The sequence below is a fragment of the Acanthopagrus latus genome, chromosome 23 (genome assembly GCF_904848185.1).
Source record: "Acanthopagrus latus isolate v.2019 chromosome 23, fAcaLat1.1, whole genome shotgun sequence".
In the NCBI taxonomy this organism is placed as follows: Eukaryota; Metazoa; Chordata; class Actinopteri; order Spariformes; family Sparidae; genus Acanthopagrus; species Acanthopagrus latus.
In genome coordinates this window covers 3,755,677-3,769,521 of record NC_051061.1, presented here as the reverse complement: position 1 = coordinate 3,769,521, position 13,845 = coordinate 3,755,677, and the positions used below count along the sequence as shown (strand labels likewise).

The 13,845-nt window shown below is 39.2% G+C and overlaps 1 protein-coding gene across 1 annotated transcript in view; it reads right to left on the bottom strand.

Annotated features, from left to right (window-relative positions):
• Positions 1 to 12,433, bottom strand: part of cpt1cb (carnitine palmitoyltransferase 1Cb) — a 35,179-nt gene extending 22,746 nt beyond the window's left edge. Inside the window, exons 1-8 of the mRNA XM_037088770.1 lie at positions 12,277 to 12,433; positions 5,341 to 5,483; positions 4,334 to 4,473; positions 2,618 to 2,795; positions 2,281 to 2,382; positions 1,980 to 2,117; positions 945 to 1,022; positions 593 to 700 (exon numbers count right to left, since the gene is read on the bottom strand). Of these exons, the coding sequence (XP_036944665.1) occupies positions 593 to 700; positions 945 to 1,022; positions 1,980 to 2,117; positions 2,281 to 2,382; positions 2,618 to 2,795; positions 4,334 to 4,473; positions 5,341 to 5,481 (885 nt within the window). The 5' untranslated portion in view covers positions 5,482 to 5,483; positions 12,277 to 12,433. The remainder of the gene's footprint in view (positions 1 to 592; positions 701 to 944; positions 1,023 to 1,979; positions 2,118 to 2,280; positions 2,383 to 2,617; positions 2,796 to 4,333; positions 4,474 to 5,340; positions 5,484 to 12,276) is intronic.
• Between the last annotated feature and the right edge of the window lie 1,412 nt (positions 12,434 to 13,845).

Sequence of the window (13,845 nt, the reverse complement as noted above, 5' to 3'; positions counted from 1 at the left end):
ATGTATCAATTCATACTATGAAAAATTAATGAATTAACCCAGACAGAAACTTGACCAAGGTGAAGGTTGAAGTTGAGGCTGAATGGTAGCAGCAGTTTAGAGCCTTACATCTTCTTTCCCCTGCTCCTCCATTCCCCATAACCGACAACTTTTATGTAACAATATTTAGCTTTTGCTCCGTGAAAATGTGTCGATGTTTGTTTATCACTTATATCAATAGTTCTCACTCACATGACAAAAAAAGACGAAGCTTCCATTGTGTTATAATGTGTCTTGTTTTTGATTGTGATATGCTGTTCCAAATAGCTTTACATTTAAGCCTTTTCTGGCTGCCTATGCTTTCCCTCCTGACCTCCTGGGTCTGTTGAAAAAACACTGATTTTTAACGTCAAACTGTATCATTGTGTTTATAATGTTTTAACCCAGTCTGTTAATTATCGAGGAGATGATCCCTGCTTTTTTTTAACACTACATTTTATTGTGCTTTTATTTTTTAGGTAGTAGGCCAAATTCCAGTCCCAAGTTTTATTTTCACTTTAAAAGTAAATAAAATTAATATAGTAAGAATAAGAAGAAAGAACACCCCCCTTACCGGTTTGAGTTCTTCCCTGTTGACCTTGCGACGGTAAAGCAGCAGGGCAGTTATGGTGTTGCCGGCCCTGGCTGCCTGCACAGGCGTTGGCGTCACATATAGAAAGTCCTTAGCACACACACAAAACAACATCATGGAAAACAAATACAAACTCTCAATATGTATGCTTTTGGAGACACAAGTACACATGGAAAAAAGAGTAAAATAAAGGAAAGATGTAAGCAAGAAAAAAAGCTACAGAAAAATAAAGAGGAACTGTTCATTTTGGCTCAACTTTATCTTAAAGAGTCCAAAAAGATAAAAAAAAAATTCTAATGCTGTAGCTGTACTACTGTGAAGGGTAGTTGGTTACCATGCCATAGTAGTTACTGTTGACCATAATAGGACCTCGGCTCCTCAAGTAGATATATTCCTCCCACCAGTCGCTCACCTGGAACCAAAAACACGACACTCTTCTGTTTATATAAAACAAACAGGACAAAACAAAACTCTCTTTCTGCACATATTTTTTGTGTTTTGTACTGAGTGTTTAAAATATAAAATCAGTCACATATAAACCAGAAAAATAATAATAATAAAAAAATAATAATACTAAGTTCATAATAATAGTCTCTCTATTTTAAAACTTAGAGATGTTGGTGCTGCACTAGGTGGGAGGTTGCCATGTGTCTGCTGGCAGCAGAGGGACATATAGTGTGCATGAGGTGCGTGAGTCAGTCTTTTAAACTCATTTGACATTTTTGACCTGCACAGGCAAAAAATAACTAACTAAAAGAAATTTTCTCAACTTGAAGTTGACACCAGATGTGGCGGTGTAACGCAAACACTCACACCCTGTCAGATACGAAAAAATACATTAATCATAGGTGTGATTGGCAAAAGACAAAAAAAACGGCTCTGATAAAAATGCCCAAAGCGCTTTGTCTGATAAAAATGCAAAATGAGAGATGATAGTCTTTACAATTTATATATATATATATATATATATATATATATATATATATATATATATATATATATATATATATATATATATATATATATATATATATATATATATATATATATATATATATATATATATATATATATATATATATATATATATATATATTTCCCCAAAAAAGTTCACGTGTTACATATTTTAAAATCAGATCAACAAATCAAACCAAAGCACACCCAATTTACCCAAGTAAGTTACAAAAAAAGCTATAAAATATTCACATCTAAGAAGCTGGACCTTAAGCTGGAAGATCTGTGGCATTTTACTTTCATAATTATCAATGCTTAGTTGACAACATATTGTTACAAGCGCACTTTAGGTGGATCAACTAATTAACTATTTCATTAATTGTTTCAGCTCTGGCGTGTGACTGTGTACACTTACATAGTTTGTTGCCCACAGAGCTTTGAGTTTCAGGTAGCGTTGTAGGCGGTTTCCCAGGTTTAACTCAAAGTGACTGGCCAGTTCGGTCATTCGTTTGTACTCTGGATCTGTCAGTAGAGGACGCACTGACTGCAGGTACTGAGACAGAGAGAGCACAGAGCATCAGCTACAACCTGCTTCATGGCTGCAAAATTATTATCAATGTCTGTTCTGCTGTTCTATTTTCATCATTCAGTCACCAAAAAAATGCACGATATATACAACGATAGTGTATGTAAATATAATGTGTTTGTCCACTCACCCTGCTCACTGTGTCTTTGATGGCAGGTACAGGCAGGTGAGGTAGAGAGGTTTGATAACTGTACAGCAGAGGCTTCCTGCTCGATAATAACCTCAGTAGGGTCTAAGACACACAGACCATTTCAACACAGTTTATTGCTATTAACAATCGATAAAATATTTTTGAAACTGTGGGGATCATACAACCTGTACATTTAAAGCATTTGTTTACGATTTGACACCATGCTGTGACAATGACCAATATTCAAAAAGATTATTTAATTAAATTTGGGTCAGTGGCAACATCTGGAAAACATCCACATGAGGGTGCTGTCACACAAAGTAAGAGGACATCTTACCACCCAGACTTTGGTGACGTTAGATACTCGGCCGTGCTGCTCAAACATCCATTGGTGGTAGGAAAGCAGCAGTTTGAGGCAGAATCTGAGCGCCAGGATGAGAGAGAGCCACAGCAGAGTGCTAAAGACCAGCGCTGACACCATAGTCTGACCCTGAGAACTGAGCGACACATGAAGACTGGACAAAGAGAGGGGGACACAACAGTTACTGGCTATGTACAGCAATATGTCCTTAAGTGGTAAAACGTTCACTTTAGCATGTTTATCATGTCACCTGGAGCTAAAAAGTAGAAATAAAATAAAAACAAACTAGGATATTATGTTATTTTTGACTAAAGGTAGCTGAAGAACAATCTTTAGCCAGAAATTGGCAGTTTATGACAAAGGCTATGACGTAAACTAGGTGGTAGGCAAAAAATGTCCAGTTATGGTGAGTAAAGCTCATATGAAGTCCCAAAAAATATGTAACATCATTCATTAGGCACACCTGTGTAATAATCACACTGTTTAATCAGTATCTTGATATACAACGCTTTCCAAGAGGATGCATATCTTAACAAAGAAGCAAATAAGAGTTAATTTAAACAAATCTGTGAATGACATTAAAGAGGGTCAAGTCTAGAACAGTAGAAAATGGTCTAAATGGTCATGAATGCAAGTAAAATCTATAAAAGTACAACAGCTCCATCTGCTGGGTCGATCAAGAAGTGAAATATTTTAGTCACATAAGAGTATGATAATATGTAGTATGAGCAGCAGAACACAATGAGACACGTGGAATCAAATACATAAATATTATAAAATGCATTAAGAATGTAATCAACATGAAATTAATACATACGATCAATAAAATCAAGACAAATATAAGAATAGGGGGTAAACATACTCCATAACGTATCCATTTTTTTCGTACTTTACATACAGTGTTCATATCAGTGCTCATATATCCCATTTGCAGCCTCTCATTGCAGAACAAAGATTATAAGGGTGGAATGTAGCAGGTGTGTGTGTGTGTGTGTGTGTGTGTGTGTGTGTGTGTGTGTGTGTGTGTGTGTGTGTGTGTGTGTGTGTGAGTGTATGTTGTAGACAGTGAGTCAGCAATGTTGTAAGTGAAGCTACAGTTAGTGAATAGACTGGGAGGCAAGTAGGTGAGAGTTCAATTGCAGGCACCACACCACACTGATCCATAATGACTCATTGGCTTTATTTACTATTACATGATGTTTGCTTGGATCAGCAGAAATCCCTTTTCCTCCTCAGTGAATATGGCAGGTTGCTATTTGAAGTGGAACTGTCACTTTCAGCTGGCAGCACTCTCAAGAATAGCTCAACAAACAAGGTTTTTTGAGGCTGATCTTGATATCGAGCTGACAGGATTTTGTAAAATTGATGACGATCCCTTAAATCTGTTTATTTTCTTCATATGTGACCAACATATATACTAACTGGCACATTTCACAAAGTGAAAATAAACTTGTTGGTTCTCTCTAGTGGACAAACTGGAATTTCTTGTTACCTATAAACAAACTGATATATCTGCAATTTACTAATGTCAATAAGCATTTTAACAGTTTAGCTCTACTTTGGCAAAGATGTTGTTGTAGACTATACAACTGATGTCCATAAAAAAATTGTTCAGTACGCAAAAGAGAAAAGAACAGCTGCATTGTCTGTCTAAGAAACTGAAGACATAGGTATTTGTGTGTTTCTGTGTACCTTAGTGGCAGGTGTTGCTGTATCTTGGTGATCAGCCCCATGCTGGGATCAGAGCGCATGTACATGGTGGCCAGAATTGCTATGACGACAAAGAGCCAGGAAGAAGGGCTGGCAGGGTACACTCCCTTGATCAAACTGTTCTGTAACCACAAAAGAAGAAAGTGAGCATTGTGACTGGTTAAACTATTCCCCCTCTGTTACACTGACATGGGCCATAGAAAACAGAGAGTCCTTTCAGAGCCAACTGGAGGTTATTGCGGTTAACTTCAACATTTAAATAACTGATGCCCCCTTTCAGTACCTTTAAAGTTAGAATTCATTTTTGTATAATTCACATCCATATCACTTATCCACTTGATCAAAGATGGGTACAGTACATGATGTGTACTGTAAATCATGTTTTTGTCACAACAGCAGTGGCAAACATGCATGTCAGTACATGTTAGGAAAGGCTCAGCATTCCTCACCAATACACCTGGGAACGCACACCCTGTAATAAGGCCTTCTGCACTAAGCTCCCCACTGCACAAATGAGGCATCCATCCATACCAGGGGAGTCAGGACAGCTGGCATCATATGTTGTGCAGATTGTAAAAACCTCTGTGACAACCTTGTGTGCAAAAACGCCTTTCAGTTACATTTACAAAATACAAATTCCACTGTGGCTAGAGATACATGACATAAATAGCATGTGTTTTAAGTGTCCATTTACCCATTACAAAATAGATCAAAGACCAGACAAGATATGGATCCAGACAGCCATTTTTCTAATGAGGCACATCTCCCATTGCTATGCTGACCATCAAACTTTCAAAGTTAAGATATCAGGTTTAACTAACAACTAACTAACTACACTATAAAATCTAAGTGATAGAAAGATATAAACAATTCTGGAGTTTAGTCAGATACGTACTGTTTTGAACAATATGGCAGCACGGTAAATGTAAAATATGAGGACAAGAACCACACACTGTCAAACACACACAAAGATTTCCCATCATCCTTACCCTCATGCGGCTGAATCGTTTCTTCCATGATCGCACTCCGGACAGGTAGATCTGGTTAAGGGCCTGATAGGACAGCTGCAGGTCAATCCCCTCTGGTGTTATGGTGAACTGGAACGCCACTGCCTGGTGGGCCTCCGCCATTGCTATGGAAACACAAACCTCTTTTTTAGGGTAAGGACAGTTCAACAATTTATCAAAAATAGCCTTCACTTTCAACAATTTTTTTTGCTTATTTTCCTTTTTTTTTTTTTTAACCAGAGAGCTTGATAATATTAGATACATCACTTTATTGATCCCCCTTGGGAAAAAAAAAATCGCAGGTAACACAGCAGTACAGAGGGAAACAATAGAAACAATAATAGAGAGATATCGGAATGAATAAAATAACAATTTGAATAAAAAAACATGATAAATAAGCAAATGTCCTTGTCTGTACCCGACACGCAATGTTAGAAATGTACCTGTGCAACTGTGCAATGTGCAGGACTCTTAAGATAAACAGCAACAGAACAAGAAACAGTCTTTGTGACAGTGAAGTGTATGTTTGAAATTAATCAGCTGAGAAAAGAGCTGTTGGGAGCTGTGATGGTGGTGTTGTGTAGTCTGATCGCTGAAAGAGCGCCCAAAGCGCTTTGAGGCACGTGGTTGGATGAGTCTGTGGCTGAACATGCTCCTGAGTTGCCTCAGCTCGGTTTGGAGAGGGTGAGAGGGATCGTCCATTATAGCTTGCAGCTTTCCTCTCATCTTCCTCCCTGTCCAGTTTCATCCCCACCACAGAGCTGGCTTTCCTCACCAGTTTGTTCAGCTTGATGGCACTACCACTCCCGATGCCACCTTCCCAGCACACTGTTGCAAAGAATATGGCACTGGCTACCACAGTCTGGTAGAACAATCGTAACAGCCTAGTGCACACATTGAAAGACCTGAGCCTCCTCAGAAAGAACAGCCCGCTCTGTCCCTTGTGGTAGAGGGCCTCTGTGTTGTCTGACCAGTCCAGTTTATTCATAGTTTTCAGTGAAGAGACCCGCTCGCTGACCGAAAGGGCACCATGGTGACTCAGACCAGACTTCACGCAGAGACATGGCAAAAGCTGGAAGATTTAATAGTTATTTAGATCATCTGTCAACTGTATAAAAGGAACGACATAGACACAAACTGCAAATTTGGGGCACTTTCAGCCGTTAAAAAAAACACCAGGTCCCTGCCCGAGCTCGACTCTGGTGACATTTATGTGAACCTTGCGGGGAATCCCTCACCTTATACTTCTGATGTACAGACAGTTATATGTATTTTTTCGTTGTGGATGAGATACTAACGCTGCTTTTTGAGAGCTGAAGAGCAAGAAGTTCTTTAATGTAAAAGCTAAGGCAAGTACTAATCAACTAACTCTTGATATTGAAAATTATTGTATTAGTATTATTGTTGTACATGTACCCTGGACATCACCAAAAAAATTACCAACAAAGTATATCAGTCTAAACACAAGCTTGAAGGGATTTCCAAATCATTACATTTTGAGTTTATTTGCAGCTAACGCAGCATCCCGACTTCTCAGCTTACTAGCTAACTTAATTAATCCCCTAAATACACAACAACAAACCATGTCAAGATGATTACACATGTGCCTTATGGTTAAAAATACAATAATTATAAGTATATACACTTGTGTTTACTTGAGCTTAACAATGATTTAGTGCCAATATGTTTATTTGGATGGCTGCCACTGTTATCTTATGGAGCAAATCCACAATCTCCTCCTCCATGGGTTTTCTTTTTCAGATGGAATTCGTTTGATGCATTGCCCTGGCGCGACTCCTTGCCTGTTGTTGGCCAAACAAAAGTGGTTCACTTGCTTCCTGTGCTGGTGGGAAGCAAGGAATGATCTTTTTTCCAAGGGGGCATTCCTCTGGGGGCATGACATCATGTGAGAACTATGAATTGTTAAGATGCACCCCAGGGACCCGTAGGTGTCCACCATCTTCACCCTCTCCATGTTTATGGACACAGGTGTTGGGGGGGCTCTCTCTGCGCCGAAAGCGGAGGAGCTGTCAGATAACTTTTGCGGGTGGCATGTCTGAAGTTGTAAAAGAAGTCAGAGGGTGAAATGGGTGAACAAAAACAGTGAAAGAGCAGTTCCCTAGGGTCTTGTATGAAAGCTCTGTGTGGACAATACTTGAGTAATTTAATGTGTCAGTGGAATGTTGTTGTCTCACCGAGTCCTGCTGCAGCACCAAGAACACTGAATGAAAGCTGCCGTATCCAGACATAGAAAACAATCTCAATGAATCGCCAGGTTCAGGTAGCAAATTCAAACTACAACCTGCTCTAACTGAGCTACAGCCACCCCATATTGGAACACATATCTAATTCAATACTCTGACTCTTACATTAGTAAAGTGGATCTACTGTATAGTAGCTAATGGTCAAACTAATGGGAAGTCATTCCTCTTTGATGCATGATTTATGGATTTATAGACAGTGACTGTTCAGCTCAGGAAATACAGCACTGCTAGCAGATAATACAGAGTAATTATCCTGCATGTGCAGTCAGTTATTTAGCAAACCATCAGCGTCTGTCTGACATTATAAATTATTAACTACCACAGAGCTATTAGCCCTGGCATCATACTGGCATCTTAACTTAACAGATAATATAAAGTAAACAATTGGTGACAGCAGATTCAAGACACTAACTCATAACAAGGCACAAATGTGTCAGACTATTCTCTTCTACTAAAAGCTGCAAATATACATCCGTACTACATGTTTGTACAACGGGTTAAACATTTAGCAGGTCAGCAGATGTCAAAACTGTTCCTGTCAGGTTGTGCAAGCAGAAAAATGTTTACAAGTGCAAAACATAATACTGTATACTTCAAAGGCCATTGAGTCCATTGCTGGCCATGGCTGACATCCCAGCAGTCAATAAATGTTTTCTTCCACGTTGTCAACAGCTTTTGAAGGCAAGCCAAGAACAGCTGTTTTCCCATAAATCATGTCACCCTATGAAATGCATAGGTGTAAGTAATCTAAACAACAATGGCTGAATTAGCTGTTTCAGTGTCAGGCTCTCTGTATTGTTCTTGCTGACTCAAGAATAGCAGAATGTGAACAATTAACATTCCCTTAGCTGGTTCTCACCTTGAAGCAAGGCAACAGCACGATTTAGGTCATGTCCTCTAAACTTTTGATGAGTGATGTTTTAAATAAAAAAGGTAATCACTTTCTCTTTGACTAAACAGGATGCAAGCAAAGCCTTACAAATCAACACTATAGAAGGTTTCAGCGTTGCTCAACAAGTTCAATTTCACACTTTTTAATAGTCCTTTTTAAGAACCCTATGTACCAGTTGGTTTGATGGACAGAACCATCTAGGAATACTAGAGACACCCTAACCACTCAAGAAATACTTGTTAAGTGATTGGATGAACTTCCTGCCTACAACCGTCCATCATGAGCTAACTTCAACAAATCACAACAGTGAGACAGTGCTACCATCAGTAGTGATAGCAAACTCTTTTCAATAACATGAGTTTTTTAACTTGAATTTTTAGGCCAGCCCTACAAATTCTTTACAAAACTAATTTCTCATTTTTGGTTTGTACTATCTGGACATTTTTTTAAATACCCATATTTATACCTGTCCATACTGTACAATATTATGTTTATATGTATATAGGAGTCTATCCCATTTCTTACCTTTTTATTATATAGTTTATTTTTTACTATTATTACTGCTTCTTGTAATATTACAGTCCTTTGGCTGCTGTGACAAAGAAATCTCTCCATCTGCGGGACAAATAAAGGAATTCTGATTCTGATCGCTTGATGCCGGGCAAATCCAGCTCTCTCACAAAGGTTATATTTTAATAATTTTTTTATACTGGCCCATGTATGAAAGCAAGATGTGAAACCAGTAGGGACAATATGGCCACAAATTTTTAATCATCCATTATTCATTGATAAATTATAATTTTCCAGGGTTTCCAAGCAGTAATTGACAATAATTTCTCATGTTATTCTGAATATATATTCATAGCTTTAAAAGACCTGTCTTCATCTTTACTTTAGGGCGTTTTCTCACTTTGACTCATTGGACACTATTTTTTTTAGATGAGGTTTAAGGCAACTCCCTATTTGGAGTTGCCTTAAATCTCATCAAAACAAAAGAGGCTGGGCAGGAAGATTTATCATTCAGCCTTCTGCAGCAGACAGACAGGGTGTTTCCACAACAATTAGCCACCGTTGGACAGAAATCTGTCACTGCTCGCTTGGTGAGTTTTTCCATTCCTTTAATCCTTCACTTCCTGAGTAACCTTGTCAGAACAGAGAAACATGGATGCAGACATAAGGAAACTTCTAGTCAGTGCTGTGCTGCTTGATTCTGCTGGCAAACCAACAGTAACAACTTGGATGGAAACATATCTGTCAGGCCCAAAAGCTCAGTTTCACCAAAGATTTAACCTTCTGCAGCACTGTGTGTGTGTGTGTGTGTGTGTGTGTGTGTGTGTGTGTGTGTGTGTGTGTGTGTGTGTGTGTGTAAAGCCAGAGTGCTGATAAGTCCCATATTGTTAAAAGGCAGAGTAAGGCACAGCTGTTGCCGAGGCCTGCTGTGGTATATACTGGATGATGACATGACAACTATACAGTTACAGTACATAGAAAGTAGGTCAACATATAATCACTCACTGCGAGGTCAGATTTGTGCATGCAGAGCAGACCTCTGACATCTCTTTCCCTTCTCTCTAACCAGCCAAGCAATTGATTGCTGCATATTTCTCACTTCCCACAGCTATTTCACAAAGCCATTTATGTGTGTGTGTGTGTGTGTGTGTGTGTGTGTGTGTGTGTGTGTGTGTGTGTGTGTGTGTGTGTGACTGAATGAAAGTAAGAGAGAAGTGAAAAAAAAACAGAGAGAGAAGGGAGAGAATGACAGTGGGAGGAAAAATGTGGGCATGGTATCTGGCACACACTGTGCAGTCGCTGCTACTCAGATGGACACTGACAAATTTTGTATGCTTAAGGGGACCTCCAACTCACATTTACAACTTAACCTTGTATGCAAAGGTTTTACCATGCTGTCTCACCAGGTTAACTGTAAGATACATGCTACCACTTAGACATGTTCCGATGGTTCTCTCGACAAGGACAAAGGTTTTTGCATCTACTGTCAATGTGAACGGAGTTCGCACCGGACTACGTCGAGTCACAGGTACCACTGTGAGAGCCCTCCTCCCCACACCCAGATCAAACGCTGTATAGTTTGCAACAGAGATGCCTGGACAACTCTACATGTGACAAACTTTCAACAGCGATAGCTAAATGAGTGGCTACAGCTTACAGGCTGATTAGCATTGTGTAGCTAACCTCTACAAGTGTAAAGTTGTGAAGTTACTTTCTATATGCCCATCTGTTGTTGTTGTTCACTCGGCTTGAGTTTACCATCTCACGCTTCCACCATATTTTGTGTGCAAGCAGGAAATTTGGGGTTATTCAAGAGACTATTCTGGACAGAATTTATCAGCATTTGGGATCGTTGCAAAAATAATATTCATACATTTGCATAATGTGCGCATATTTGACCACTGCCATGTTAATGCTGAGTATTAAAAAAATAACCATTCTAGGTGCATTTAGAACAGGTAAAAAAAAATGTGTGATTATTTTGCGATTAATCGCGAGTTAACTATGGACAATAATGCAATCATTCGCAATTAAATATCTGAATGGATTGATAGCCCTCATGAGAAGCAAAAAAAATAATAATAATAACAATGAGTAGCTACTTGAATGAATGCAAGTGTTAAGGGTCACCGAGAATAAGATAAAAATGCAACAGTAATCTATACATGCAGATTGAACATTAAATCAGCTCTGCTGCACACTTTTGGAAACATAGTTAAGTTTTGTAGCAAGTAGATTTGACCAAGGCTGCAAATTAGTGGCTAATTTGTGGACAAACGGGTTATACCTGCCCGGGTGGGAAAAGGCATGTGGCCATAACGAGCAGCTTCCTCCATTCAAGTCTAACAGGCTCAGCACGCGCACGGCAGTACGGCGGGAAGACACGCGCGTGCACGCACTTGTACATAGTAACCTGTCAGTATAACGCGGTGTACCTGATGAACAGTCTGTAGGCTTTTGTTTCTTCGAAGCGTTGACAATATTATCAAAGTACAGTAAAAAAAAAAATAAATAAATAAAAATACACCCAACACGTTCTCTCTTGAAGGGAGTTTGTTGTGTTTTGTATTGTTTTCCTAGCTAACACAAAATGAATTCGAGTCAACCTAGCTTAAATATCCGGCCAACATCATCATCATCTCAGCTAGTGTATGCTATATGTGCTATATGTGTGCTATAGCTAATAAGCCCATCTGCCCCAAGATAAACATTTCATGTTCGAGAAACGTTCTTATTTGAATGTCTCTGTTATGTAAGGCTAAACAACGCAATGGTTTACCTCCAAAACACCTCAGATATTTCAGTAACTAATTTTAGCGTCGACACAAGGTAAAGTTAAGCCACTCACTGGGACTTGTTTGAATGTGCCTGAGACCACAAACCACTTTAAGAAAATAGTTTCTGTGCGATGCGACCATGCCGCTCTCCATCACTGCGTGATGTGAGGCTACACCCACGGCCACCGACACAACCAGAAAAAAAAATTCAACAAACACATGTAGCTGTGCCTCCCAACAGTTAGCCTTTAGTTAAAGTACAGTGTACTGGCATACATGCACTGTGGGCCCGGTGTAATATCAACATTGTTCAACACACAGTGGTCCATTCATGCTCAGCACCATCTCCCAACCCCATGCGATGCACACAAGCGAAAACAAGAGGAAAAAAGGGAACGTTTGCATCGCATTGATTAAAATAAATAAATAGGACAACAGTTCGATGAGAATTTATCAAATGCGTTTAGAAATGTACCTGAAGCGTCTTTTCCGAAGGGCTTTCTCGGTGAGAGGGTTGATACGGAAACGTCTGTCTGCACCCCTCCCTTCTCCTCAAGCCAGCAGCAGAGCGACACTTACGGCGAGATTTCCATAACCAGCAGGGCGATCACTGCGCCGGCCAGCGGACAAAGATAGTGTAAGCACAAGAGGATGGCGCACTCCCAGCCGCGAATATAAAGGGGGCTGAATTGTCGAAGTGCGAATGTGGGCGGTAACTTTGACACATGCTTTAACCATCAGCACGGATGGTGACCGGTGTGATAATACACTACGAGATACATGTTAAAAAAACACGAAAGTGTATTTTATAGTTTCACGTTTAGATATAAGGAGCTCTGGACACTTTACTACTGTCAGAGTGAGAGCTCTTCACTACACTTCACTCTTCAGGAAGCCTTGCGTGACGTTAGCCAGAGACAAGCCCATTTCTGACACATGGAGGATACTTTCTTCATTTTACAAAAATGATTGGCATGTAGGGTAAATAGGTCGCGCTGTGACTAACGCATAGAGCTGTTTTTATTTCGTTTTGAATAATGTATCTCAGTTATTTTCCCAAAGCCTTCACAGTCTTTAGGTGGATCAAGTCTCTTTATCATTTGATGTTTAACAAACATTACTGCAAAGCTCTGTTAACCATTTACACATAACACTTGACCTACTTGTTTCCCAAAATAGAGAAGCCTAAATAAATACATTGAAATTACAAAAATCACAGAATCAAAAGCTACCCTTGAATTATAATTTGTTTGGAAATTGCAGAGCTCACGGCGATGTTCAGGCTCTGTAAGAGCATTTCCACATGCATGTGAAGAGAACTTTTCTCTTTTGACTAAACAGCGGTGCAGCCTTAAAAAATCAGTGAGGCTAATCAGTGCCCAAAAATAATGAGGTCAGCTGAAATACTGAATGAGCTGAAGAAGACTACAACGGCTTGACTCTCCCATCATCAATACAAGATCTTGCCAATAAAGTGAATGCAACTCTGGATGGAAATGAATGTTGTGACATTGCATAAGCTTATCAAAATGATGACACAGCTGTAATCTGCTGTGCGTAAGGCAGTCTAACAAAATATTAGACTGTGTGACTTTTGTTTAGGCCGCGCAGCGTACAAACCCGAGGGGTTTACTTTAAAAGTGTATTCAGATAGCTACTTATTACCTGTTAAAAAAAATTTAGTCAATATTGTAAGGGTGACTCAGTGATACCCAAGTATCACAATATTGAAGTAATTTTTTTGGATTTGCTCAATACCGAACATGCAAATAAGGACTAAAGATGACTTTTATTTCATATTGAAAAAAATCTTTAAAACAAACAATCAAACAAAAAAAGCGCTTGTGTATTTGGTTTCACTTAAGACCAGAGTGATACTGTGTGAGACCTTCTGATGTGTCGTCATGTGTGAACATATGAATGGCTACAGTGTAAAAAAATCATGGTTTATTTCAAAAGAAATTCAGGAACTTCAGAGTATAGCCACCTTCTCTTTGTGGTTAAAGGGTTTCCTTGCCAGTCAGGCTAGTTGTTTCCCTGTTTC